Source organism: Calonectris borealis, chromosome 8, assembly GCF_964195595.1.
Source record: "Calonectris borealis chromosome 8, bCalBor7.hap1.2, whole genome shotgun sequence".
Classification (NCBI taxonomy): domain Eukaryota; kingdom Metazoa; phylum Chordata; class Aves; order Procellariiformes; family Procellariidae; genus Calonectris; species Calonectris borealis.
In genome coordinates, this window is record NC_134319.1 from 35,011,199 (window position 1) to 35,038,090 (window position 26,892).

Sequence of the window (26,892 nt, forward strand, 5' to 3'; positions counted from 1 at the left end):
TTACCAATTACCATTATGGGCAAACCAGACTCAACTCAGGGAAAATTAATTTAATTTGTTGCCAATTAAAAATAGAGTTGGATGGTGAGAAACAAAGACAAAAACTAGAACACCTTCCCCCCACCTCCTTCTTCTTCCCAGGCTCAACTTCACTCCCTCATTCCCAACTCCTCTTCCTCCTCCCCCAGCCCAAGCAGGGCAGAGGGGACAAGGAATGGGGGGGTGTGGTCAGTCCATAACAGTTTCTCTCAACTACTCCTTCCTCCTCACACTTTTCCCCGTCTCCATAGACTGCAGTCCTTCAAGAACTACTCCAGCAGTGGGTCCTTCCCACTGAAGGGCTGCAGTCCATCAGGATAAACCTGCTCCTGCACTGGCTCCTCTTCATGGGCCACAGCTCCTAGCAGTAGAGTCTACTTCTCCATGGGCTGCAGTTTCCTTCAGGGAATATCTTCCTCTGCACAGGTTGCAGGGAAATACCAGCTCCATCGTGGTCTCTTCCATGGGCTACAAAGAATATCTGCTCCGATGCCTCGAGCACCTCCTTCCCCTCATTCTTCTTTGACCTTGGTGTTCGCAGGATTGTTTCTCACATTTTTTTTTCCCTCCTCACACTAACACTGCCGTGCAGCGTTTTGCCCTTTCATGTATATGTTTTCACCAGCTGATGGGCTCGGCTGTGTCCTGCACTGGGGCCACTGCGGAGCCAGCTGGAATAGGCTGTGTCCGGCATGGGGCAGCCCCCAGCCTCTCCTCACAGAGGCCACCCTTGTATGTTGAATAGTCATAGATAAACTAGAGGCACTGTGGAATTTCCTGACTTCAAAAAAAATCAAGATGAATCAGCAAGTATCTTTGAAACACTAGCAGTTCAGGCTACATAAATACAGACTATTTATACAGTCAAAAAAGAAAATTTGATTAAATTAGTCCTGCCAGGTGACCTTTACACCTGATCAAAGACAAAATCATAAATAAAGTAGTTCATAAAGAAAGAAATTCCACGATATACATACTTCCTGCTCGCCTTCGTTTTCTTCATCATCATCGTCTTCATCATCACTATCAATTACAATGACATCATCTCTCTTGGATTGACCATCCTGAGATGAAGAAGTATTTTGTTGATCTGACTGAAGAGGTCCAAGATCTATTGGGATAGACTGGGAAGTTTCTTCACTATCCTCCATGGGAGTGTACTCTCCCTGGGTAACACCCTGTAAAAGATAAAAGTAAATTACCAGAAGAAACAAAACGAAATGCAGCATATACAATTCTTAAAATCTTCTTCAGGAAAGCATCCATTGTATTTCTAAGAGTTTCTTGTTTCCACTCCTAGCTCTCAACCTCGACCAAACGGAGGCCTGCTCTGCAACACAAGTTCAAGTATTTTGTCCTTCACTTCCAAATCTGATTTGGGATGGGTGCCATCATTAGGGATACTGTATTCATATATGATGCATTTGAATGCACATCCACAAAAAGCTGCTCTCCAAATGCTTACCCATCTATTTCAGATGACCAAGGAGCTATCACCAACACCTGCACAATAAGCAAATACAGATACAGGGAGCACTGCTGACAGCTGAGGAAGCACCCTGCCATTACTGCACATCCAGCCAGAACAACTGCCTGCTTACTTAGAGCAGCACTCTGAGCACACCACCAACACTGCAGTTACTGTCAGTCCACAAGACCGGTGATGGGACAACGAGAACAGAAACAAGAGAAACACGAGTTATTGCTGTTTCTGAATAACTGCCCAGGACAGGAGAGGACAAAAGAGAATGCTACAGGTGATTGTCAGCAAATCAACTACAGACAACTGAAAGTCTCTCCAGGATCAAGGAACAACCATCTCTCTTCTAAGCATGAACTCCGAGCTGCTGTTTTAGAGTTCTTTTGGTCTGGAGGAACAGTAATGCAATTCACGTGATAGCCAGACACAGAGCTAGCAAATAGTTCTCTTTCCATTCAGCACGTATGTATATTCAAAGCACTTATGTATATTCAAAACATTTGAATGGAATCTGACAAGTATGACTAGAAATGTTTGGAAAAATAATGCATCAGGGAAAGTCCCCCACAACCTCTTTAAAAAACAAACAAACAAACACACACACATATATATATATTTGGGACTCTACCACATATATTTTGTAGCATTCAAGACTTTTGGTTTAGGTACAATAACTAGGTTCTGTTATTTTCTGAAGAACATGTCACTTTAATATTGCAAATGGTTGTCCACCAGCAGAATTCAAATAAACACACTGAGTACTAGAACTGTTAATTAAAAAACATTTAAAGATACTTGTGGAATAGAAAGCACACAGCTGGGATTTAATGGGGAGATAAATATATGTCATACCCTCTAAACATATGAAGGATACGAGGGGAAAAATGCCTGTCTGAAGACTCAGTACCCACCGCCGCTTAAAGAAAATAGATTCTACACCTCAACATGAGGTTTTGCCAAGTTAGAGAACTACCATAACGCTTTTGCTCATTTCTGAGGTAAAAGGAGACCAAATTCATGGTTTTCACTTATATTTGGCTTTCCTAACACAGCTACAATGGGCATTTTACAGAACTAGAACAAAACCAACTTTTTTTCCTTTGTTTATCACATCATGACCCATCTAACACTACGCTTGCTCAAGGATTTATCAGATCTTTCTGTAAAAGAAAAGCCAGAAGGCAAAGAGAAGTACCCCAAAGGACTAAGCGAACAACTGAAAACTCCAATTCCATTTTAAGACTGTGACTCATTTAGGCTCTACATCTCAGTTTTACTATATAAAACTGGGCTTAAGGATACCAGGATTTCTAAAACAACATATTGAATTACTATTCAAAATTGCAAAGCTTCATTAATATTCTGAATGTTACTTATATAGGTATGTGTAGAGTGCAATAAAAATTGAGTATCTATCCTTGAACATTGCCAGTCTAAACTTTAAAAGGTTCTAAGTGGTTTCCATTGGAAAACTGCAGGATCTGATGCGAGATTTCACTTCTAAAAATATTGAGAGTTTGGAAAAAAAAAAGATAGCTATTTCTGCTGAAATGAAGATTTTTTTTCTTTTCAAATATGCTTACTTCTCCAATTGAGTCTTGTGAGTCTTGATTGTATGTTTGAGCTTCTACCTCCCCATCTGTGCTCTCTTCTGCTGTTACTTCCTCCTGAAAGAACATGTATTTTTCTCATTTAAAACACATCATTAGCCCTAAAGTTCAGTTCTTTAACATGTTTGAGATTTTTTTTTTTTTTACTTTTTTTTAAAACTTACCTTTTCCCACAAAGATCACGGGCAACATTTTGTTCCCCTTTTACTATTACTCCTTAGCTCTGCTTTTATCTAACATCTCATTTCTCTGCCCTGGAAAAATACTATTTCCCCATTCCAGTCCACTGGACCTCAGTGTCTCTAAATCTTTTCAGGACCAAAAAAGAACCCTCAAGGTTTCCCACTCCACCTCCAACCTCTCAGCTAATTAAGTGATAATGTTCTTACACAATTTTGTCCTTTTCCATTATGCAACATCCCTCTCATACAGAGTTAATAAAACGTCTTTGACTTCCTTAACATTATTCATGAGTTGCCTGCTGTGAGGTTCTGTCTCAACTTCATTCCTCTTTTGCAGGACATCCCAGTTCCCTCACACCAGTATTTCACATGCAGCTCCTATACGCTTTTCTGTGGAACTCATCTTTGCTTCCCTGGCACCTCCTCAAGTACACTGTATTTTATTCCAGATAACTGTAGATAATGACCTTCCAGACCACACTGAGAAGTGTTTTAACTTCTTCCTCCTCAATGATAGCATACATCCCCCTCTCTTCCATCCTACAGTTCACTAAGATTTGCATCATTCATTGAAACTGGTATAACCTCTGCCTTTTACGATACCCAAACATAATTGCTTCGTCCCTGATAGATTAAAAAGTCACATTAAGGATTAACTGACTTGCTCTGAAGTAATATACTCGTTCTTCCCATTAAAAGCTTCCAAAGGGACAGATTAAGTAGTAGCATTTTATGTTCTTGCAAACCTCAGGTCCAACTCTCTGTATGCTTCTCAGTTTCTTTGGAAGAGGTACATCCACTGTTTCCTCTGAAATTTGGTCCGAGTTTTCCACAGTGTTATCCTCCTCTTCCTCTCGTGGACGTTTAGACAGTGAAGAACTTGGGGTAGCTGAAACTTAAAAGACCCTCTCAGTTATTTTCAGAACAACAAATGTACAAAACAGAAAATCAAAAGGTTTGGTATTTTGCTCTGGAAGACCATCTCTTTTTCTGCATTGAAGGGTAACAAATAGAATCAGATAGAATCACCTTGTGCCATTTCCTAGGACATGAAAACATCAGCCCCTTTTGTTACAAGTCTTATGCTCTTGGACCTATATTCACAACCTAATTGACCCCAAATGTAAGCTTCAGGGTACAACTAAAGTATTTTTTCCAACATCTTTGTTTCTGACAAGTACACCTAAAAGTTTAACAGAGTATCAGCTGGGAAACAAAAAAAGCAGTTTACAGAAGCGTATTTTGTTGTTCTACACCAAAATCTATGCTATGCAGGGCAAACAGATGTGCAACAGTGTATCGCACTGAGTAGCTTTAGAGTTCTTCTCTATATTTTATATTCCAGCGTAAGTAGCTTACTCCTGACTCCTAAAATTAACCTTGCTCCAACAGTACCATGGAAACAGGCAGCAAAGTTTAATGTATTAAACCCCAATGCTGCTTTGAATAGATAAACATGTGAGTTTTTACTTTCTACTTTAAGGAATGCAATGACAACAGCATTTCAGAGGTACCATTTCTGAAGGCTCAAGAAAGGAGCCTAACCTCAGAAATTTGTAAGATGTGCAATAAACTAAGGGGCGGGGGGGGAAAGAGCAAATTCTTTTGCTGAGGTTAGGCCTGGTTTGACAGGGGTCCAAATGGTGCTACTTAAAAGGAACTATTCAAAAAGGTAGGCTTATAAAATAAAACCAACCTGTGCCGAACACTGCGGTAGAAGTGGAGGGCCTCTCTATTTGAGAGCTCTGTACGACTTCTACAATGGTAGGGGATGGCTCCTGATTAGCAGGCTCAATCTGAGGATGACTTTGCTGAGTGGGCTGCACAAAAGCAGTCGCTTGCGTCTGCTGCTGAACAGTCAAGATGGGCTGAGAGAGAGTTGTCTGAACATTAGGACTGGTGGAACGCACAGACCCACTAGTGCTTCCAAAGACTGGAACATGCTCCACAGGTCCTTCTGATTGCATAGCTGAAAGGCAAACAGTAGCACATTCAACTGTCTTCATATTATCTAGTACAGTTCACATTCTTCATTTCAGAATGCCCTAAATAAGCAGATTCAATGTTCTGCAGATTCAGTTAACGCTGCTTATACCCGTCTTCAGTTGAGGAATCATGAACTTTGTTGCAACCGAAGTGGTCATAAAAGTGTGCAATATTGAAAGAGATGCAGGGACAATAAAACTATCTGAGGAACTTTCAAACTAATAATTACCAAGATTTCAAGGCAAAGGTAGCATTTATGATTACTGTAGATCCTTATACTGTACTAAAATACTTACCTTCCTGAGTCTCCACCTGCGTTGTAGGCATAACTGTGGCTGTTGGAGTAGTGGTAGGATTAGTGACTGTAGCAGGAGTAACCATCGGACGGATACTGGCTCTTGGAGTAGACTTATTCCCAGCTATTGCAGCAGCAGTCACTTTACTTGGAGTTGACACAACAGGAGTTGGTTTAATATTTGCTGTTGGTGGGTCTGAAGTGCTAGCACTGAAAAACAGGACATTGGTTTCATCATGGTAGGTCAGAAAGCAGATTTTAAACATACCAAATGTACATATATTATCATAGCCAGAAATAGTGATTTTTAAAGGTTTAAAATTTAAAAGCCTGACAAGGGCATAATGAATTGTTTTCCAAAATTTGTTTATAGTTAAAAAAGAAAAAAGACAAGACACACTATGCCATCAGTAGCACTTTGTCCAGCTTAGAGGTTTGACAGGTTTCTTCAAAGGTAATCAACTAGAAATCTATAAGCCGATCAAAAGGAGCAGTGCGTAGCTTGTACTATGAGCTGTGCTGGGTCTTTATTACAGTGAGTAATACATCTTACATTAGAACTAACTGATTCACTCAATACAGAGCAAGGATCTGCCAAATTTTAAGAAGCATTTTTGAAAGCCTTTCTTTCAAAAGGGTGCTGTCATAAAAACTGAAAGGGAGTTTGTTATCTAAACTTAGTAATACAGTAACATATCCCATTTTAGAGCTTAGTCATTTGACTATTTTATCTGTCGTCAGAGTTATCATCTATTTAGTCCATTTCTCATGTTTGAGATTCTTGCACAAGAAAGATCCCCCCCACAACCAAAAAGGTTAAAGGTAACAATCAAAACTGTACAACTTCAAGAATCTTGAAGTCTGAAACATTTTTAAAAAATCTTTTCTGTTTCCCAGATACCATGTTCCTGGTGGTTAATATGACAATTAAACAGCTTAACAGCTTTGTTGATCAAATGTAGCTGAGAAAACAGGAGGAACATATTGATGTCAATCAGTATCTTCAAAGTTGCTTTAGAAAAATTGTGAAAAGCCTGTGGTTTACTAAAAAGAAGAGCAAGTAGATAAAGACAAAACCAAGAAACACTAACCACAGAAACTCTGCAAAACCCCCAAACCCTTCAACTCACATTCCTCTTTCACCTGAAGCTGGAGTAGACTTGAGCGAGATTTGCCTCTGCTGTTCTGGGACCTATTAAGTAAGAAAGAGAAGCATCATGCCACGCACATATGAAACAGCGAGCAATTTGGTAAAATACTTCAGCAGACAGATCTCTACTAACAATCATTTCTCTAACAGACTTGTTAGCATACCTAGTCAGACTCCATGATCATTGCAAATTCTCCAAAACAAATCACACCGGTCATACCAAGTATGTAAACCAATTCGGTAATTTCTCAGGTATTTTCTGAAGCTATTGAGACAACAGCAGCTAGAATCCATTATACTGAATGCATGGATAAAAATACAAAAATAGAGAGCAGAGTGCAAACAGTTCATTGGCCGATTCACAGTGAATGATATAACTGTATGCTTGTTAGCACTGGGAATTCTGACTATGGCAGGAAATAAGTTTTAAATTAAGTTGTGAATCCTTACTAAAGCCAACTTGTATATTTCCAAAATCAGGGGACAGTGGAACTTGAATAGTGCATAGTTTGTTGGGCTCCTTGATATTTTTTAATTTCCTTTTTTTTTTTTTTAAAGTGTAGGATTCCTATGACAAGAATTTCCATCTGCTATTTAGGATCTTGAGAAAAAACACCTTCTCGTAAAGTAGTCCTGAGTATTAACTACAGTATACACAAAAACAAACCAAGTTGGACAATGGTGCTCGTACTCACAGCTGTTTTTCTCATTCAGTCACGAGACATGCAAGCTGTTTGTTTCCTCTCACACAGCCAGCTAAAAGGTTTTTGTACCTTATTTGTAGACTCTGGTGGCTCGTCTCGCTGTTCATGGTGTCGCTCTTGCTGCTCTCTAAGTTCTCTTTCCAGACGGCAGATTCGACCTTCATACTGTGATTTGAGTGCGCTCATCCGCACCTCCAATTCAGTCTTCTGCTCTTCTAATGAACTGCTCTTTTGCTTCCACTCTTCATTTTCTTTTGTTAGCTGTTCTTTCGTACCTAATTGAATAGGTAAGAATTCACTCTTGCCACTGTAAAGTTGCCTACTAAGTCTCTGCATACTGAATACCTGTCTGTTTTAATAGGTTACTGAAGCATTTTGAAATCTTAAAAATCTTAAGCTATCAAAGGAGCTCTTAGAGGTAATTTTAACTTTCACATGCCATTTTTCTATTTAATTGCAATTAAATAAAAATAAATTAAAAATATAAAAATTTATAATAAATATATATAAATAAAAAATTAAAGAAGGTAGTCACAAAAGAATAAGATGTTTTCAGCAAGCTCTTACACCATCATTCCTCTCATTCCTCTCAACATCAATTAAAAATAGAGGAGACAGTATATTTTGGACCCCTACGCTTAGGGAAGGGGACAATTACCTCAGTTGTTAGCAGGGTCAATCTGCTCTAATCAACAAAAGGATAAAAAATGGGGGTTATCACGTTGGCTGGCCAAAACTAAGCAAAACTTTTTTTACCTCCAGTGTACCTCTAGTTACATACTTTTATCATCTCCTGAAGGAATTAAAATTTAAGCTTTAGAAGAATTCCTGTAACATCTAACTTAGAAAAAACTTTGAAGTAAAATATGAAGTAGGCCATATTTTCCTAAGCATCCTGTCTAAATGCTTTTCCATAGGAATTATCAAAAACCTAAACAGAAAAAGACACCTTAAGGACAGAAAAAATATTGTAATACCAGCTAACTGTGCAATTTTCTGCTTGGCTGCAAGCAAGGTCTTCCTAGTTTTCTCTTCTTTCTCAGTGATCTGTTGTCTGAGCTGTTCTTCCTGCGTAGTCTTCTCTTGCAGATCTTGGTGAAAACGAGCAAGTTCTGATTGTAGCTGCGTTATCTGCTCCTGAAGATTTCTAACTTCAGTTTCCTTTTCTGCTATAGTCTAGAGAGAGAGAGAGAGAGATTGCAGCTATTGGCCATAATCAGCTACTTTGGCAAATATATAGCCTAACAAGCTCCAAGGACCTAGTATTAGCTGGCCACTGTAATAAGGCTAAAAAGCTTCTAATCAACAGTAGAGAAGTCCAGTCCTCTCTGAACGCAACAGTTGAGAGAACAGCAGTCTCTTTCCCACTTATTTATTCCAAGAAACAGCGTGAGACACACTAGACACAGGATTTAAACCAGATTTAAGGTCCCTCTTTCCCAACAAGGGAGAGGCACAAATAGGTCACTTCACAGTAATTTCTGTGCATACATGTGCACACACACACAGAAAAACACCCTCACATTCTTCAGTTATTCATTTAAGGTTGCAGTAGAGCACAATAATCTGAAATGGTTCACTGTTCTTACCTTATTCACTCTGTTCTTACCTTTTGTAAACTTTCAACCTGAGTCTCCAAAGCCTTTGTCTTCACTTCAGCTTGACTGAGAGTGTCTTTCAGCTCTTGTACTTCCTGGACAGAAACTTGTTCTTCTTGTTGTTCTACAAGAGACTGAGTTGATGCTTTGGCAACCATCTGAAATATGTCAAGTGGTATCAGGCTAAAGGGTACTATCTGTTTAGAATGTCATTACTTTCACAAGTTGCTTCTGCATGTAAACCAATTGTTTAAAAAGTTCTGGGCAAAACGACAAAACCCAGGAATTCTAATGAAGGCTAAAGTTCTGTTAAGAATACTGCGAAGTATTAAGTGATATGCAGCTCATGCTTTGTGGCAGTTTGAGCTAACAACAGAATAAACAATGTAATTTTCTGCTTTTCACAGATAAGTATTCATACAGTATTATACTAAGGGAACATGAAGATCATCAGCTAGATTATGCATGACTCTAGATGAAAACATACAAGTTTTTTTACAGAATTTCTTTGCGAACAAAGAAAAAGCACATCTACCTTATCATGCTGCGCTTTCAGCTCCTCGTATTGAGTCTTGTACCTGCGCCCAATTTTCTTGACCTGTGTTATAGTTTTCACTTTTTCTTGTATGTCAGCCACTTTAGCATCTAGTTCTTTCTGCAAAGTGTCCTTTTCCGTTCTTATTTTGGTTACTTCATCCTTGAGGCTCTGAACAAGATTCTGGCTTGTAGTCAAGGATGCATTAGTTCTAAATAACAAGAGATTGGAGGAAGATGCAAATGAGATGTTTGAAATTGAGCAATATTGAAATGTATTGATTTTTATGTAATATCACAGGCACTATCTGTAGTGAATTATGTTTTCTAGGATTTTACAATATAAAGTGAGTATCTGTAGAATACAAATATTCTACAATAGATTAGTTTAGAATAAGTTCAGCTAAAAGACAGCTTCCAAAACAATTCTCACTTCATTTCATCTGCGTATTACCAACCTACAGTAAGAATACCAAAGGTTTCATAGTTACATGGAGACGTTAAGAAGTTACACTTCCAGATACAGCTTTATTTAAAATATTTTGCTTTGCACAAAACTTTTTATTTATTGACTTATACCACACCTGGCTATTTCTGCTTTAAGCCTGCCTGTTTCTTCACTCATTTGTTGTATACGCTTGGTGTTTGCCTCCTTCTCTGAAAGCAGCTTCCGATACTCTTCAAGATCAGTGTCCTTCTGTTGACTCAATAAATGCTGAAAGGTTGAGAAAATAGTTTGCGTTTTCGTAAGATTTTTACACAGTTATATCCAGAAAATCTCTTTGAATTAGAGCTATTGCTTTCGCATTTTGATTTGGAATGCCTATGAATTAGAATAGCCTATTTTGAAGCTGCATAAACAATGCTTTATAATTCAAATAAATGTCTTAGTTTGTTTTGTTTTTAAGAAATTTTAGAACTTTTTTTTTTTAAAGTTTTTTTTTTTCCACAACACCTTCTCTGAAAACATGCATTCCCCACCTGGGTCCGGGCTTTCCAGCGTTTAACATCTTCTTCCAACAGCTTTTTCTCTGCCTGCAACATTCCACTTTTTTCACTTAGTTCAGCATTAGACTCTTGTAGAGGTAGAATGTCTGCCTCAAGCTTGCGTACCTGAAAAAACACAATTGGGGATTAAACTCTCTAGATCTTACGAGATTGAAGGAAATGGACTATGGTAGGCCTTGAACAATGACGGTAAGAGGGACAGAGAACACAAAACCAACACCCTCAAGAAGTCATGACATAGCTTCTTTTCCAACTCTCTGCCTTTCAGTGGTCAGCTTGGGGCAGGGAGAAGGATAAGGAGCAAGAGGAGGGGATGATCCTACAGAGAGGAAAAAAAAAAAAAAATAGGTATGCCTTCACAATCTTAGATTCTCACTCTTTGTACTTTGGTACAGGAAACGGATTATTAATTACATGTGAGAAGCCAAGCAACACTGCACTGGATTCCATTAAATAACTGACATGTAGAAATGGGAAGAGGCATGTATCTCCCTTTTAAACTCTTAATAAAGCTCTGGTCTGCTTTATATATATTCCTGTTTTGCATTTATCTGCTGATAAATGGTATTTATCAGTATAAATACCATTATTTATGGTATATATGGTATTTATCAGTATAAATATATAATGGTATTTATCAGTATAAATACCATTATATATCAGCTGGTATACCTCCAGCCAAGGTTAAATGCCGGTTTTCAGTTTCATTTAAATGAAACAGTTCAGTTAATCTTTCCAATATTCCAGGGGGACCAATGTCTTCTAAAATTCTAAATAGAACGTTTCCTCATTTGTATATGACGTAAAGGAATAATCACAATGTAAACAAGGTATTTATTGTAGTTAGCAATGATATATCCAGATGTTAACTCATCAGCTCGAATATCTGAAAAATATATGTGAACCTCTAACCTTTGCTTGAATTTGTTGTAGCTCTTGTTCTAGCCTCTCCTTCTCTTCTCTTAGCATCTTGTTGGTTTCTATCAGTACGTTCATGGTCTCAGTTTTTTTCATTAATTCTTCATGTTGTGCAATGGTTTTTGCTGTTACCTTTTGGAAAGATTTAACTCAGTCATTTGTTTTGCTTGCACATGCATATATACTTACCCAGATCTGGCATAACACCGTCTTTGAAAGCTACCATGGCATTCACTATGCCACACGTAGGTTCAAAACAAATAAATATTGCTTAAGAAATAGGAGATGGGAAAAAAAAATGAGAGAAATTATCTTTATTTTCCCTATTTATGTGATTTTGGAATTGCCACACTGCTTCACAGGACTCAGAACAAGACCCTCCATTTGGCTATATAGCCAATTTAAAAGCTCCCGATTCTTCCAAAACTCTCCATTTTTTGGGCACAGGCAGCAAAGACAAAGAATAGAACATAGAGAACAGCCCTCTCTACTTATTGAAATTATAACCAATAATATGCAACCATACCTGCACCTTCTCCCTCTCAGCATTGAGACTGTCCTGCAGTTCCTGGAGTTCCCTTTCCAGGTGCTCCACTCTCTGACGGTAACGTAAACTCTCCACCTGGGCCACCTCAAATCTGGTTTCTGCAATCTCCTTTTCTCGACGTATAAATCTGCAATAAGAAAACGAACAAAGCGTCATGCCAATGAAAATGCAAGCCAAAGCATTTTAACTTGAAGCATTTTATATCTGAAGGTCTACCGAGTATACAAATTGGTTCAGAAAGATCAAAAAGAAAATCCTAGATAAAAATTCTTGAAAATCTACATGAGCCACCTAAAAACAATGAGAAAAAATCACCTCTATGACACTTTCTTGCCAATCACATTTGCTAAAATCTGATTTAGCTTCCTGTCATAATTGACTCACGTTTTTTTCCTAGGAGTAGAAAGAAATCTCCTCTATTAGGCACTGATGTAGAACAACCACCTCCTACGTAGCAAAAAAGCGCTTAAATTTTATACATTATCCTCCAAATATAAAGTAATACAGAACTATTTAATTTGGCAACTAATTTATAACCACTGAGAGAATGAGCCCAGAGCTAAATGTACCTAAGAATTTCTAAGATTTGTTCCTGGGATTTGCCTTCCTCATTGAGAGAAACATTCACTGCAGTTGGCATGGCTTCTTTCATAGAGGTCACCATCTTATCACTCAGACTTTCCAGCTGTTCATGTAATAATCGATTTTGTTTTTCCAAATCTTCACAGCGGGATGCAAGTTTTGAAGCTTCATCCTACAACAAAATTGTTCAATGGCTGTGAATTCTGTGGCTGAATTTCTGTTACCTGAAAAAAACCACTGAAACCATAAAACCAATCATACCTTGATCATTCTCTCTCTCTCCTCCCAGGAGGCTTTGCACTCCAACAATTCAGACTCAGCTTTCTGAGCAGCTTCCTCTAGCTGCTGCCTTACCGCTGCATTCTTGGCAACTTGGTCTTTAATAGCCTGTAATGCTTCAACATCGGCAGCATGAAGCATTAATTCCCGTTCATATTTATTTTGAGCTTCAGAAGCCATCTTTGCCTGCAGGGGAAAAAAAAAATAAAGAAAAGATTGTTACCTTTAATGTTATATCTGTATGTACAAAGAGATTGTCAAATTCTAAACAAAATCAGTAACCACTAATCAAAAAGAAAATCACTGGCCAAAACCTTTGTCATTCTCAAGTATAAAAAAAAAAAATGGATGAGCTTAGTATGGTTCCCTTAAAGAAATCACTATTTTAAAAAAAAAAAATCAGAATTTGAAATAATTTTCTTTGAGTAGCTAGAAGGAGGATGTACTTCTACAGTTACTCTACAATCAAACCTCTTGCTGTAGATTCTGCATGGATAACAGGCAGGTATTAGTCTAAGAACATCCACTGGTTACTTTTACATGTGAATGGGCAAAGATATTTACTGCATGAGGTTAAAAAGCTAAGGACAGACTATGATCATACTATTAGCTGAAAAAAATGGAAATGCCTGTCTACTAAATTTTGGGTTGGATTAAACAACAGCCAAAAGTTTTTCTACATCCTTTACACCAATCAGTGTTGCTGGAATTATCACCTGCAGAAAACTAGATTCCCTTTAAATAACAGCTGGTAACAAGACAATCTTATCAGGTGCTGCTAAATATCACATTGCCCCGCAGTTTTAAAAGATGACAATTATGTTTCAGGTTAGAAAGATACTTTCCCCATTGACTTGTTGTGAGAGTTCAGTTTTCTTTTTTGCTCTCCCCTCAGAAAAGTGAGGTAGCAATTCATTAAAAACAGTTAATTACATTCCCCAATCAATTTTTTTCCATAATGAAACAGACCTCAGAAACAGTAATCCATTGCATCTTCTGTTGTTTTCTTAAACATGACACAAACTGTGCTTGCAGCACAACTTTATATTCAAAGTCAGTTTAATTGAGATTACCACAATGTTTGATCAGGCAGAAGAATAACGCACTAATAAGCAGCTGTTCACAAAATAGAGAAAGTGCTCTTACAGCGCTTTTCTTGCCTCCACAAGTCTCTGACCAGCGGCACTACCTTTAAAAAACGTTTTGAGTTCAACTGAAAAACAATGAAAAACTAACATTAAGTTTACTACCTCTGGCTAAAATAGGCAAATACTACAAACATACTTGCTCCTGGCAGTCACGTCTGGCTTGTTGTTCATTACTTAGAGCTGTGCTGGCTCTCTGAAGAGCTTCCTGAACTTCTGATTGCATGGTCGACAGACTCTTCTTTAGTTCTGATAGCTATAAGGGATGGGGGAGCGGGGGAACAACAAAAAACAAAACAAGAACAAAACTAAGACTAAATGGCAAAGTATTTCACAGAGTATTGAACACAGCAAGGCTTTGAATGCAGACAGTCATGAATAATGTAGAACCAAAGATGGTTATTTTATTTACCTTTTTTTTTTAATACAATTTTAATCTAAAGATAAATACTTTCAAGATTTTGACTTATTAATATACAGAGCGCTTTCCTGGTAAAAATATATTACTGTTCTTTCAGAGTCAGGCCTGCAGTAATTCTAGCTGCAGTCATCTTGTTTCTTTCAACCCCAGTATGAGCCCAAATATAAACCCGACAAATAAGGGCAGAGACCACTCTGGTTTTAAAATACGTGTATGCTACAAATTTGGTTTTGGCTCATGTTCCAGAAAGGGTTTTCTGAAACCTTTCTCAAAAGCTTTTACTTGTGTTTTTCTGCAAACAGTGCTCAAAGTTCAGGAAGATAGTGACGGCTTTAAATACACAACCACTGTAACAAAGTGATAAGGTTAATGTACTACTCATGTTTGGAAACCTCTCAAATTTAGTTAGCCTTCTGTACATCATAAAAGACTTAGTTTTGGATGCTACTATACTGTGAAAACAAATTGAAGTTCAGGGAATGATGGACTCTCTACAAGGGAGTTTAAGGGAGGGTGCATTCAGTGCATACCTGTTGTTCCATATTCTCCACAGCTTTACGTTTCTCCTCTTGCAGTTCTTGCTTTTCTTTCTCTGACTCCATCAGCTTCTTTTCCAGCTGTGCTTGATACTCTGAAGATTCCTTCAGACGAGCTTCAACTGTTGCACGAACTTCCTCTGTCACCTTCATTAAAATCCATCATAAGAGATCAATGTTTTTTTCCCTTTAAAATATGGTATTCTGATGTGAAACCAGTATTTTATTAACAATTTAAAGCCAGAATAGGTATTCTCAGCATCTCATTTACAACAACACTGAAAATGTGGAAAATCACAAATACCATTGAAAATATAAATTTTTTTTTAATTTCCCTTCAAAGCTGCAATATTTCATGAAGGACATCTAAGAACAGTTTCCGGTGACTGCACTCAAGAATGCAGCATCCAGCATATCTTTTTATTACACACTAAAGTCTCCAATGCTGTTAAAGCCTATCAAGCCACAATCAAGTTTTTTACAGTAACAGAACACAGACACAAGAGAGAACTTGGACACCAGACAAACAGCACTCCATCGTCTACTGATGCTGTAACTTCAGTAGAGAAAAAATTAGAATTCTGTTCCCCCAGTCTATCTTATTTTGATATGCTGAACAGCTTTAAGAACAGGCTTTGTTTGCTATTGACATAGTGGAGTATATGACAGATTGGAAGGCTGTTCTTAAGCTTTTCCCATGAATACCACATAGAGTGTTCTTTTGCATCACTGAAGACCTTAGTGACGCAGAAGGTGTGAATTTAACTGCTTTTGATTGAGAGCTAATTAATATTTTTAATCATTGATCACAGGGTTATAAGGAAGAGTTTTTAAAAGTCAATTCCCCTCTTTCAAAGGAAGATGCTGGCAGAGTACAGCTTTCAGTCAAATTTACAATTCAACATTTTAAAAATATGCTGCAAAAAGGTTTAATATTTCCATGATTAAAAGTGTTTTTAACAAAATTGTCTAAAATACGGTCTCACTAAATTATATTCTAATGCCTTCTAAACTAACTTTAGTTTTTTTGTAATTCCTCCCAAAATCCTACAAATCGTACTGTACTGTAGCACAAAAAAAAAAAAAACCAAACCATCTTTCATTTCTGTTTTCGCTCTAATAAACAATGGTAACTACTTACTTGTTTTTCCTTATTAAGGGATTCCTCTAGACTAAGAACCATGGCCCTGTACTGTTCCACATTACTAGAACTAGTCTTGAGTCTTTCTCTGAGGTCATTAACTTGTTCGTCAGCTTGTCTTAGTCGACTTACAAGATCATCCACATCTTCATTTGTATTAGGCTGACCTATAATATTAGAACACATCCATTAACCGATGAAGTTTAATTCAGTTTTTTAAACCACTGTTCTGTTGAAAACTGAAGTCTTTTTAGGATAATAACATGGAAAAAACAATCACCCTCACAAAGCTTCCCTAAATAAAATTGTCAGCCCTAACCAAAATAGTGGCTACAATATACATTGCTGATTCAGACAAAAAAAAATTGACTATTTAAAAATAAGTCACCTAACAGACTTAAGTTCTTTCATATAAAAATAAAAGGGATCCTTTAATAAGTTTTGCTTTATTTTTCCCCTTTGACAAAGACTGCTTGGACATTAATTTTACTTTAACAAATCATCCTGGTTACCATTTGTTTGAATATGTGATCACAATAATGAAGAGGTTTATTATTTAGTGTACTGTCCTCCTAATTCTAAATTATTATGAATTATGAATTTTACCAGTCTGCAGACAGCAATGTTTAACTTAAAGAGAAATTCAATGTAGAAAAACATCTTACCTTTCCCTGGAGCCCTCTGGGATGACTGAGATGCCAGCTGAGCCTCTGTATTGTTAAGCTGCTGTTTCAACATTGCAGTTTCTTTCTGGGCATTCTTCAAAAGTTCCTTCGTGTTTGTGTGACGGTTTATCTCAGTCTCGAGTTGCCTCTTAAGATCCAGGATATGAACCTGAAAACCCAAGGTTCTTAAACTTGTACTTATTCACAAACAGCACAAAACCAAGTATGTTTATAAATTTCACATATGAAAACCAATGCACTGTAAGCTGGCAGAAGCCATGCAACTGTAGCTTTATTTTCACTAAAACAAGTTCAGCATATTCATAATTATACTTACCTCTTGATTTTTGGTAAGGGAATGTCTTTGTTCCATCTCACTTTCTAGTTTCTTCTTCAGCTGAGCTATCTCACGCTCTAGCTTTTCTATCTGATTATTGAGTCTTTGTTTTGTTTCTGTCTCGGACCTCTCCAGTATTCCCTGATAAAAAAGCATAATGCACTATACTTACAATACACTTTAGTAATTTTCTTCTGAATTACTGCAGCACTTCATACAAAGTTGTCACAACACTTCTCCCACCCACAAAATAATTATTGTAGGGAGCAAGCAATAATAGGTAGATATAGAAAATTACAAAACAGTAAGTATTATTAGAAGAAAATCTATTATCCATGGAGCCTAATTCCAGGGATTAAAAAAAACCCCAAACGATCTACTACAGAAATAGAATTCAGTCACATGACAAAATGTGCAACCTTAAATATTTATGCTCTAATAGTCAATATACCTTATAATAGAAGATATAAAAGTATATAAGTAAATATACCTTAAAACAATAGGAAAATAAAATACCAAGGTAAATTTTGCTATCATAAAAATTAACATACAGATTTTTTTCCTTCCACTTTGTTTCATGTGTTTTGTTTCCATTTTATTGTGAAAACCATTCTCATCAACTCAAAATTCTCAGGACTTTGCCCAGGTAAATAACAGAGTATCATAATTTAGGACAGGAATAACAAACTTGCTTGAACAAGTTGCCCAAATATTTTATGTTCAATGTCAATTTGTAACAAAAAAAAAAAAAATCCACTTTAAGACCCAATCCCATGACTGTTGAAGTTGATTTTGACGGGTATTTGTTGAAAACTCTGAAAGATAGACTGGACTTGGATATAAGAATAATACCACATACCTGAATAGTTCGCAAATTAGTAAGCAGCAAGTTCTGTCCTCTTTGTTCAACTAATAAAGACTCACGTTGCTGAGTCAAACGCACATCTGACATCTTCAAGATATCTTTCTCTTTTTTTAAGTTTTCTGCTCTCACCTTTAAGACAGCAAGTAATAACAAGATCTTTGCTATCAATCCCAAATCTGTCCATTAATTTTAATTTGGACAATATTATTTTTATGATCAGTTAATACTATTTTCAAAAAAAAGCTTTTAAGATTACAATTATAAATTAAAATTCATGCAAATTAAGCTAAGAACAGTAAGAACACAACTGTTTCACTAATCACATTCTGTTTTCTCTGTAAATTGAAACACCTTTGGAATGCTGTTCCATCTTCACTCACTACCTGAGATATTTTGCAGAATGTTACAAATATACACACCAAACATACATGCACACAAGCTTTTACAAATTTAATTGCTGATGCACTCAAAAGGCCACACATTCAAGTTCTGACAGCTTTCAAGATAATCATAAGAAAAATTCTTGTGCGAACTTGACATATCTAGGAGTATAATACACTGTATTACTAACCTCTGCCACTGCCAGTTTTTCGTTAGCTCCCCTGAGGTCTTGAGTCATAGTATTAATTATCTGCTCTTGCTTCTGAGTTGTTGCTGTGAGTTTCTGGGTTCTTTCATGCAGAGATGTTATTTCTCGACGATAGCCTTCAACGTTATCCTGCAGCATTTCATAACTTCACATGGAACAACAAAGCAAAGTATATGTTTGCCACATTAAATTGTTTAATTGCAAGAGGTGTATGTACACAGCCATATGTTTCATGTTCTTGTGCGTCAGTTTTCACGTATGTGGCTCACTCGGCTACAAGGTATATTCTTGATCCCACTTTCACTATTTCCTTTGTGTTCTTTAATAGAATGGACAATATTAATGTTTAACTGGCAACTCTTCCTGAGCAAACGATATCAAGCAGTCAACATGATTCTATTGACAGAGAACGCATACATAAGGCAATGAAATAAAATAGCTGATTTACCGTTTGGAGGCAAATTCCAGCTGTGTGGATATCTTTGCATTTTGTGACCTCAAGTCTGTGACCTGCTCCTGAAGCTTTTCATTTTGTTCATTCAGCAACTTGTCATTCTCTGCCTTTTCTTTTTTATAGTTCTCAAAAACTTCCTGCAACTATATCAAAGAATAGACATTAAAGTGGTTACAAGAATAAAAAAGGAACAGTAATAGCTTTCCATAGTGTTTACTGAAAAATATACCTGCTTAAGTGCAGCCTTAGCCTCTACTGTCTCCACTGACTCAGCCATTGACACTGGAGCAGGAGTTGACATGGCTTGAGGTAAATTTGGGCGCTTCGGAGTAGACGTAAGAGAAATCTCCTCTGGTAATATACCTGAAGCTAAGAAAAGATAAAGGGGATTTTAAAGGCAACAATTGAATGAATACTTGCCAAAGCAGAATATCATATAATCATGCTGAAATACGGCTAAAACCAATACTGTATTGCCAGGAAAGTCTTGAGCTCTCCTGAGCAACTCATTCTTTATACCTACAATGTGCTACCAGAACACACTGTCGCGAATGTAGTCACCACTACATGTCAGTCATTATGTAGCAAGTTATTAAACTGTAAAAATAAAGTCGTGTCTAAATCCAAATCCATGGGTTTTCCAGGGAGTAAGGGTAAAAGTTGAATATCAGATTAACAGAAGTGACTAGCACCATTACAGCACCATTACTGAAAACTCACAACAAATGACAATTATTTTTTTCTCAACGTTGCAGAAATGTGAAGCTTACCTTGCAAAGGAATGATAGCTCCTGTGGTCTGTGCCAACAATATGCGGAACATATCACGCTGACGAACTATAGATTCAACAAGCTGCAACTGATGATGACGTGATTCACGCAGTTTTTCTAGCTCATTGAGAGCTTCCTCAAGCTGACTCTGAAGCTCAGAAATCCTGAAACCAACAATAGTTGTTTTCAGTAACATACACAGCGAGGCATACAACCCCTACGTTTTGTCCCAAGTCCTTCAGTGTACATTTATTGCATCTTTGAAAGTTAAGCACCACTGAGATTTTTGAGCAAACTTATAGAAAGATTGGCCTTTGGGCTTGCCATTTTGTAGATGACAAAGCAAGCAGGTCTCTTCCATGAAAAGCAGAACAGAGTTAATTCTATTCATGTGAATAACTTCAAACAACAGTCAGTAGCACGAACAGAGAATCAGGCTAAGAACTTGTAATGCAGAATTACAGTATCTGTGGGCTTTACAGCTAGTGAATTAGATATGCACATATTCAATTTTTTTGTTCAGCTAATGGGAATGAAAACTTATCTTTCTTTTTTGAAAAACAGCTCTGTTGTGTGAAATCACATTCACTAAAAGACCAACAATTATTTTTACTTTGGATTTTGATGAGAGGACCTATTACAAGATATATAGCTATAAAGCCATTTTAATCTAAAACTGCAGACAGTGTTTCTTAATAACAATTTGCCTTTATGAATTACATAGATGCTCATGAGCATATGCACAGTTACATATGCATATGCACACAACTAATAATGATCAGAAGCAAAAAATGAAGTGTTTGAATAAATCCCTGTTACTATTTAGTATAAACAGTTTACTAGAAAGAACAGATAATTTACTTAGACGACGTTGTTTCTTGCTCCTCTTTTTCTCTAGCCTCTCCCAGCTCCCGAAGAGCCACCAATAGACGCTGATTCTGCTGCTGAAGTTCTTCAATATTTCTGTAAGAGACTAGATGTTGAGATATCACTTCAGAAGAGCTACTGATGTCAGCGGAGCTCACTTCTTCATCACGAATCACATGATTGCCTCTAGCTTCTTCAAGTTCCATTAAAAGCACACGAATCTGAAAGAGAACATTCTAGTGTAAGACTTGCACACAGATTCAAAAGTTAGCTCTGAAAAACAGTATGTTAAAGTACTTGGAAATCAAGTAAATTTCTTCCTACAGCATACAAATTATTACAATCAATTAATACTCATAAGATAATTACATTATAGAAAAAACAGTTTGACAAAAGGAAACCACATCAAAATCAGAAGTAGATATTCTGTGTTCAGTTCTGCGAACAGATCACAGGACATTCCAATCAAACAAACAAAGAAGTTGTATATACAAGTTTTCCACGTAGATGTTTAACAATATTATCCTAAAGGAGCATCACTCCTATCCAGCTAAACTTATTCTAATTTTGTAAGCAGAAATGTAAATATCACATTGTCCAGAGGAGAAGTTTTTAACACCACTAAGGCTCTTATGACAACCAAAGTGTACATGACTGTGGCTGAACAAAACTTCCAAGTAAACTTCAGAAATACAGCACCATGTTAATAAATAAATTGCAAATAGTACATTTAACCATAGCAACATTTGTTCTACCTGCTGTGAAAGGTCTTTTACTTGTATTTCCAGTCTCTGGTTTTCTCTTTCAAGCAGAGAGGCATGCTTATTGGCTTTATCAGCATCCTCCTGCAATCGCTGGATTTCCTGCAAGCATACAAACATTAAGAAACACGTAGCAATTAAACTCAGACACATTTCTTTCCAGAGGGATAATGTAATTTAGAGAGACATGCCTTGTGAATCAAACTGCGCTTTACTTCTTTGAAGTTACACTCCAAAGGTTAAACTCCACATATTTAGGAATCAAAAGCCACGCTCTTTCATGCTGTATTAGTGTATGTATCAAAATTAATCGAAGGGGGCACCGAAGTCTAATTTTACTTCTTTGGACAGACAAATACTAATCTTTGTTTATAAAGAATTCTACTCTCTCAGAAAATCAGAGATTGTAAGTCACCACATTTAAGCCTTCACTATAAAAAAGTCTGAAAAATGTTGTTTTTGTAAAATACTGCGTACAGTCCAATAAATCACAAGCTAGAAAGTTCAACAGATATTTTCCCCACAATAAAAGTTGACCAAAAGATCCAATTTATACATTTACTAACAGTAATTAGGATTAAGGAATTAAAAATCCATTTTTTCCATAATTTTACATGCTCTTTTATTTTATACTGACCTTCATAGCTTGTTCAAGCTTTGCAGACAGACTAGCAACAGCTTTTTGGGAACGCTCAAATTCTTCACGCTGACGTTTTAAGATTGGTGCTTTGGCTTCTACTTCCTGCACTATTTCATCCAAATATTTATTGATTCTCTTATTCTCCAGCTTTTCCAAAAGCAACTGATCCTGAGTTTCTACATATGCATTGTACAGCTGCAACAAAAGATTTTTTTGGTTGTTTTTTGTTTTTTTTTTTTAAAATATGCCTGTCCAGATGTATCAAAGAACCACTAGTAATTACATAATTCATACCTTACGGTGGTATAATTTTATAAAACTCTAAACTAATTAATTCAGAGAAACAAGTTGGACTTTTAAAAAAATGTGGTTTTAGGACTCATACCATGACAAAGCAGTTATCCATATTAATTTAAAAATGTCAAACTTTTATAGTGCAACTGTATGCAATAAAAGAATTCTATGTAAAATGGACAGATCTTAAGCAAGTTTAAGACAACAGAAACGTCAAAACTAGCATCACAAAAGAAAGCAGCAAGCACAGAAGAAAGTAATTTAATGTCTGGACAGAATGACCAATAACAAACAAAATGAAAATAATAAATGCATAAATAAAAGTGTAAAAATACCCCTACAACCTATCATTACGTTAATTTCTTCCTGCAAGTATAAGCCAAATGCGCAGCAGTACCAATTAAAAAAAAAAAGCTCCTGCCAAAAATGTAAAAATTTATTTACACAAAAACACGCCGATATTTCAGAACAAGAACCAAAACACCCTACAAATGTTTTCACCTACTAAAGAAAAACTGTAAGGTATGTTGAAAAAATCCCAATAACTTAGCTAGCAAAATTTGCCTGAAATGCATGAAAAAAATTGCATCGACTTCAGTCAGACATTACACCAAGTCCAAAATAGTGAATGAAGCCTGCACCCTTATATTATTAACGTATTTCTGTTGGCATGTCAAGGGCCTTGAAATTGTAGAGTTTCTTCTCACTTACCTCAGTTAATTTCATTCCAGGCTTGACTACTTTAGCTACTGCTGCAGCAGTGGGAGACATAGCTGCCAGTTCCTCCTCAGACAATATGGCTCCTGAAGACATAATCCCACCAATTATCATTAAAAAGCTGCAATAATTCCCATCATAAATATTCTTTATTAATATAAAGAATGTCTTCACACACCTTTGTGCTTTATAACTATTGCATTTTAAATTACTATTTTAAGTCCTTAAAGTTGCTGGTTTAAGCGTTTTCTGTAATCTCTATTATACATATATACGTGCAAGTGACTGGTATTATATACAATATTCCATGCCATACATTATCAAGGTCTCTGACTAGTTTAATTTGAAATGCTGAAAAGTTTTTGCTCTCAGACTTTTAAAATTTAGATAATTTCTGAACGTAAGCAATTGAAATAGCTGGAGCAAAACTTAACATCAGATTTCGCAGCAAACTGCAGCAGGTCTGCTGTGGCAAAGCACTTGTTTACTTTCACTAAATTAACAAATATATTTCATGTATCTCTGTTCCTTCCTGCTCTGATCTCTCTTTCCTTTAGAAATTACCTAGATGCAGCAAACAGACTCTTTAACACAAAAATGACAGAACTAGAACAGTCGATACTGAGTAAGATTTAATGTTAAATAGAAATTTACGGACAGAGGTTTGTTTTCCATTGCTTTTTAAATTTTTTTTAAGAGGAAAGTAAGAATAGTTTATCAACCCCACTCCCCTCTCCAGAAAACCATTAAAAGCATGATGATTCAGCCTTAAAGAAATGTTTCCTCTCCCTTTTCTTTGAAAAGGTAAGTCAGATTAACAAAAGAACTTCAAAAAACATTTTGATAGAAATGCACTTTCTGGTGGGGAAAAAAATATACTTTTTGTATATACACACACATATATAAAAAAAAGTATATTTTCATAGATACACACACACACGAAAAAGCTTCTAAAATTCATGATTAGAAATGACCAAAGATGAATTTAAGATTAATGCACTTACTTCCTATAGAAATTCAGCATAGTATTTTCATGCAAGACTACTTACAATAGAAAGCCTAAGGCTTTAGGTATTTTAGTTCCTAGTGTGACCCTTACCTTTACGCTTTGTAGCGGACAGTAAATCATTAGCATTCTCCAGCTCCTTCTCCAGTTTACTGATCTTTTCTCTCAGTTCTTTTTCCATTACAGCTTTTGACTCTTCCACCTCAGCCAAATGCTCCTGGGTTGCTTTATTAGCTAAAATTAAATCAGACAAGCAGTTTGCTGTATTGTGGTTGTTTGTATTTTTTCCTTTTAAAAAGATCAAAATTTGTCTATGTGCCTTAAATTTTACTTTAACTTTATATAATCTGCAGAAGCTCATGCTGATGAGAAAATTCAGTAGCATGACAGAAGCATGAACTGCTGCCTATCACCTTTGCTTAGAAGAGGGCTAAAATATTGAACTGTCCTTTTATCAGTGAAAAGAAATCTAAAATGAGAAACTGAAATGAAAACATGTCTTGCAAAATTAGATCTTCTCATCAAAATCCAAAGTAACATTCCAGGTATATTTGAAGATAGTTCCTCCCCACACACACACCCTCCCAAGTAAACTCAACTAGTCACATAGAATTTGTTACAAAGCGATTGACGTTTCCACCATCCCAAAAGCCTAATGAAGTTCCTTTCATAAACACTCAATACCTATTTTTCAATGCGTCAAGGTAGTTACAAAGGAGCGTAACTGTTCTGTTCCATTTGCCATTTCTCGCCCACAGCCTACCTTCACCTGCTTCCTTCAGCAGCTTGTGCAGCTCTTCTACTGCTCCTGTCAGTTCATTGCTCTTTGCCTCTGAGTCATCAGCAGCACTCTAAATAAAAGCATTTTGTTTAACCTTTTATTACACAGTAAGAGCAACAATATTTTTGTAAGAAAGCTCAAACTGACTAAAAATCATGAACATGCAGCTTTTGAGTGAAATGCTGAAAGATTCACCTAAACTGGACAATTCTCCTTCCACTTGGATTAAGTCTCACTTTGACACAAACTGCCCATCTGAGAGTAAGAAGTGTCAGACATTGATTTGATATGACAAATCCAAATAAAATGTATGCCCTTTAGCTGTTTTATAGCTGGTGCTGGCTTTGTTCCTTCTCTGCACTAAAGAAAATTTGGAGAAATTTTAAGCACTCAATTTTGATCATTCTGAAAAATTTGGTGTTTTTAGGGAATCTTATATAAACAGTTTATATTTCTTTGCTTCCAGTTAGAGATCTCACAAGTGCAAGACTGTACAATACTTTAGCAATTCTGCAAGTCCATTAGGGACAACTGAAATAAAGTTGATTCAACTTTTCCTAATCAGCGAAGTCTCAGAATAGGCTCTCATGGGAGGGCACTCAATCTCGATGCTTTTAATATCAGGTCAGACAAGCACGTCAGCAGTTACAAGTACACAGCAAACCCTATGTTAAGCAGAAGGCAAACCTTTAAGCCACTTCAAATCAATGATTCTGTAATAAAAGCATGAATGAATAGGAGTAAAAAAAAAAAAAAAAAAAACCAAAAAAACCACAACAAACCAAACAAAACAGAATTAAAAAGTAAATAGTAATGCATTATGCTCCAGAAAAGTTAGCTATTGACTTGCTGTTCAATGAAGGGACATCAGTTTACATTTAATCAGACAAAAGTATTAATGCAGAACTTGGAATTACGCAGGGTAGAATGTTTATGTGGGTATCTATGCAAGAAAACTCAGGAAACAGAACTCATTAACCTGTGAATCTAATATGGGTAAACTAAAGAGCACTCGCTTGTCCTCTTTAGCTGACTTTGTCTCAGTCAATATGCTATAGGATATTTTTCACTCTCTGAGCTGACAAAATAAACATCACTTGTTTAGATGGTGCTTATTTGACACAATACATGACATTCAGCTGTGTCTTAATCAGATCACTAACACTTGCAATGTTATTTGAAATTAACTTCTACTATCCAAACTCAGAAAAATCTCTTGTATAGTCGTATTTTACATACACACCTTTACCTCCCAATACAACATTACAAGACATAACCATATCCTACAACATGAAGCCTCAAAACAGCGAGCATAAAATTACTATTTTAACCCCAGTTTTGCTTAATCTACAAAATGATCCAGGCAATGTAAGATTTCAAAAGCTGCCTAAGACAGCAGCAAAGAAAATGTTTTAGATGTTTCACAATGTTTTGCAATGGAAGTTTCCTCACATCCACATTTTGTGGGGAAAACAAACACAAAACTGGCCTGCATTACATTTAAGGCTAAGATTCAGCCCCAAGTAAAACTCACCTTATACAAATTGGATAATTTTATGTGGGCATTCAGTTCATTGTGGAATCTTTCCTCCATACCACCTTGCTGTTCTTTTGCCTAGTAAATTAAAGAAGAGACAGGGTGCGGGAGCATTCCACTATTTCTATTTGACACATTTTCTTTTTTAATTTGTAGAAGCAACTGTAATGCTGTTTCACATATATTTCAAGTTGTCTTACCTCCTTCAGTTTACTCAAAAGGTCTTCCACATGCTTCTGAAGATTTTCATTTGACTGTTTTAAGCTGTTTACCTGTTCCTCCATTCTGGAAACCTGTTCAAAGAATAAATGAGAACACCATGTATAAATTTGTCCTACCAGTCCAGTTTACTTTGGAAAATACCTATCTCATTGTTTTTTACTTTAAAAAACCCCTAAAGTTCCAGAAAGAGCACAAATGATTAAGTTTTCTAACAGTCTTTGCTCCCATGCAT

General features: G+C 36.4%; 1 protein-coding gene across 3 annotated transcripts in view; it reads right to left on the bottom strand.

The window, feature by feature from the left end:
• Positions 1–26,892, bottom strand: part of TPR (translocated promoter region, nuclear basket protein) — a 42,455-nt gene that overhangs the window by 9,250 nt on the left and 6,313 nt on the right. For all 3 annotated transcript variants that reach the window (XM_075156975.1, XM_075156974.1, XM_075156973.1), the window contains exons 7-40: positions 26,639–26,731; positions 26,436–26,516; positions 24,884–24,971; positions 24,214–24,354; positions 23,109–23,200; positions 22,101–22,298; positions 21,458–21,565; positions 20,697–20,923; positions 19,836–19,999; positions 19,295–19,434; positions 19,060–19,208; positions 18,594–18,756; positions 18,017–18,151; positions 17,158–17,298; positions 16,821–16,989; positions 16,156–16,322; positions 15,009–15,161; positions 14,197–14,313; positions 12,895–13,098; positions 12,621–12,805; positions 12,031–12,178; positions 11,499–11,636; positions 10,560–10,691; positions 10,163–10,293; positions 9,580–9,790; positions 9,056–9,202; positions 8,424–8,622; positions 7,516–7,721; positions 6,723–6,784; positions 5,594–5,802; positions 5,008–5,280; positions 4,058–4,206; positions 3,103–3,186; positions 1,017–1,217 (exon numbers count right to left, since the gene is read on the bottom strand). In XM_075156975.1, the coding sequence (XP_075013076.1) occupies positions 1,017–1,217; positions 3,103–3,186; positions 4,058–4,206; positions 5,008–5,280; positions 5,594–5,802; positions 6,723–6,784; positions 7,516–7,721; positions 8,424–8,622; positions 9,056–9,202; positions 9,580–9,790; positions 10,163–10,293; positions 10,560–10,691; positions 11,499–11,636; positions 12,031–12,178; positions 12,621–12,805; positions 12,895–13,098; positions 14,197–14,313; positions 15,009–15,161; positions 16,156–16,322; positions 16,821–16,989; positions 17,158–17,298; positions 18,017–18,151; positions 18,594–18,756; positions 19,060–19,208; positions 19,295–19,434; positions 19,836–19,999; positions 20,697–20,923; positions 21,458–21,565; positions 22,101–22,298; positions 23,109–23,200; positions 24,214–24,354; positions 24,884–24,971; positions 26,436–26,516; positions 26,639–26,731 (5,205 nt within the window). The remainder of the gene's footprint in view (positions 1–1,016; positions 1,218–3,102; positions 3,187–4,057; positions 4,207–5,007; positions 5,281–5,593; positions 5,803–6,722; positions 6,785–7,515; positions 7,722–8,423; positions 8,623–9,055; positions 9,203–9,579; positions 9,791–10,162; positions 10,294–10,559; positions 10,692–11,498; positions 11,637–12,030; positions 12,179–12,620; positions 12,806–12,894; positions 13,099–14,196; positions 14,314–15,008; positions 15,162–16,155; positions 16,323–16,820; positions 16,990–17,157; positions 17,299–18,016; positions 18,152–18,593; positions 18,757–19,059; positions 19,209–19,294; positions 19,435–19,835; positions 20,000–20,696; positions 20,924–21,457; positions 21,566–22,100; positions 22,299–23,108; positions 23,201–24,213; positions 24,355–24,883; positions 24,972–26,435; positions 26,517–26,638; positions 26,732–26,892) is intronic.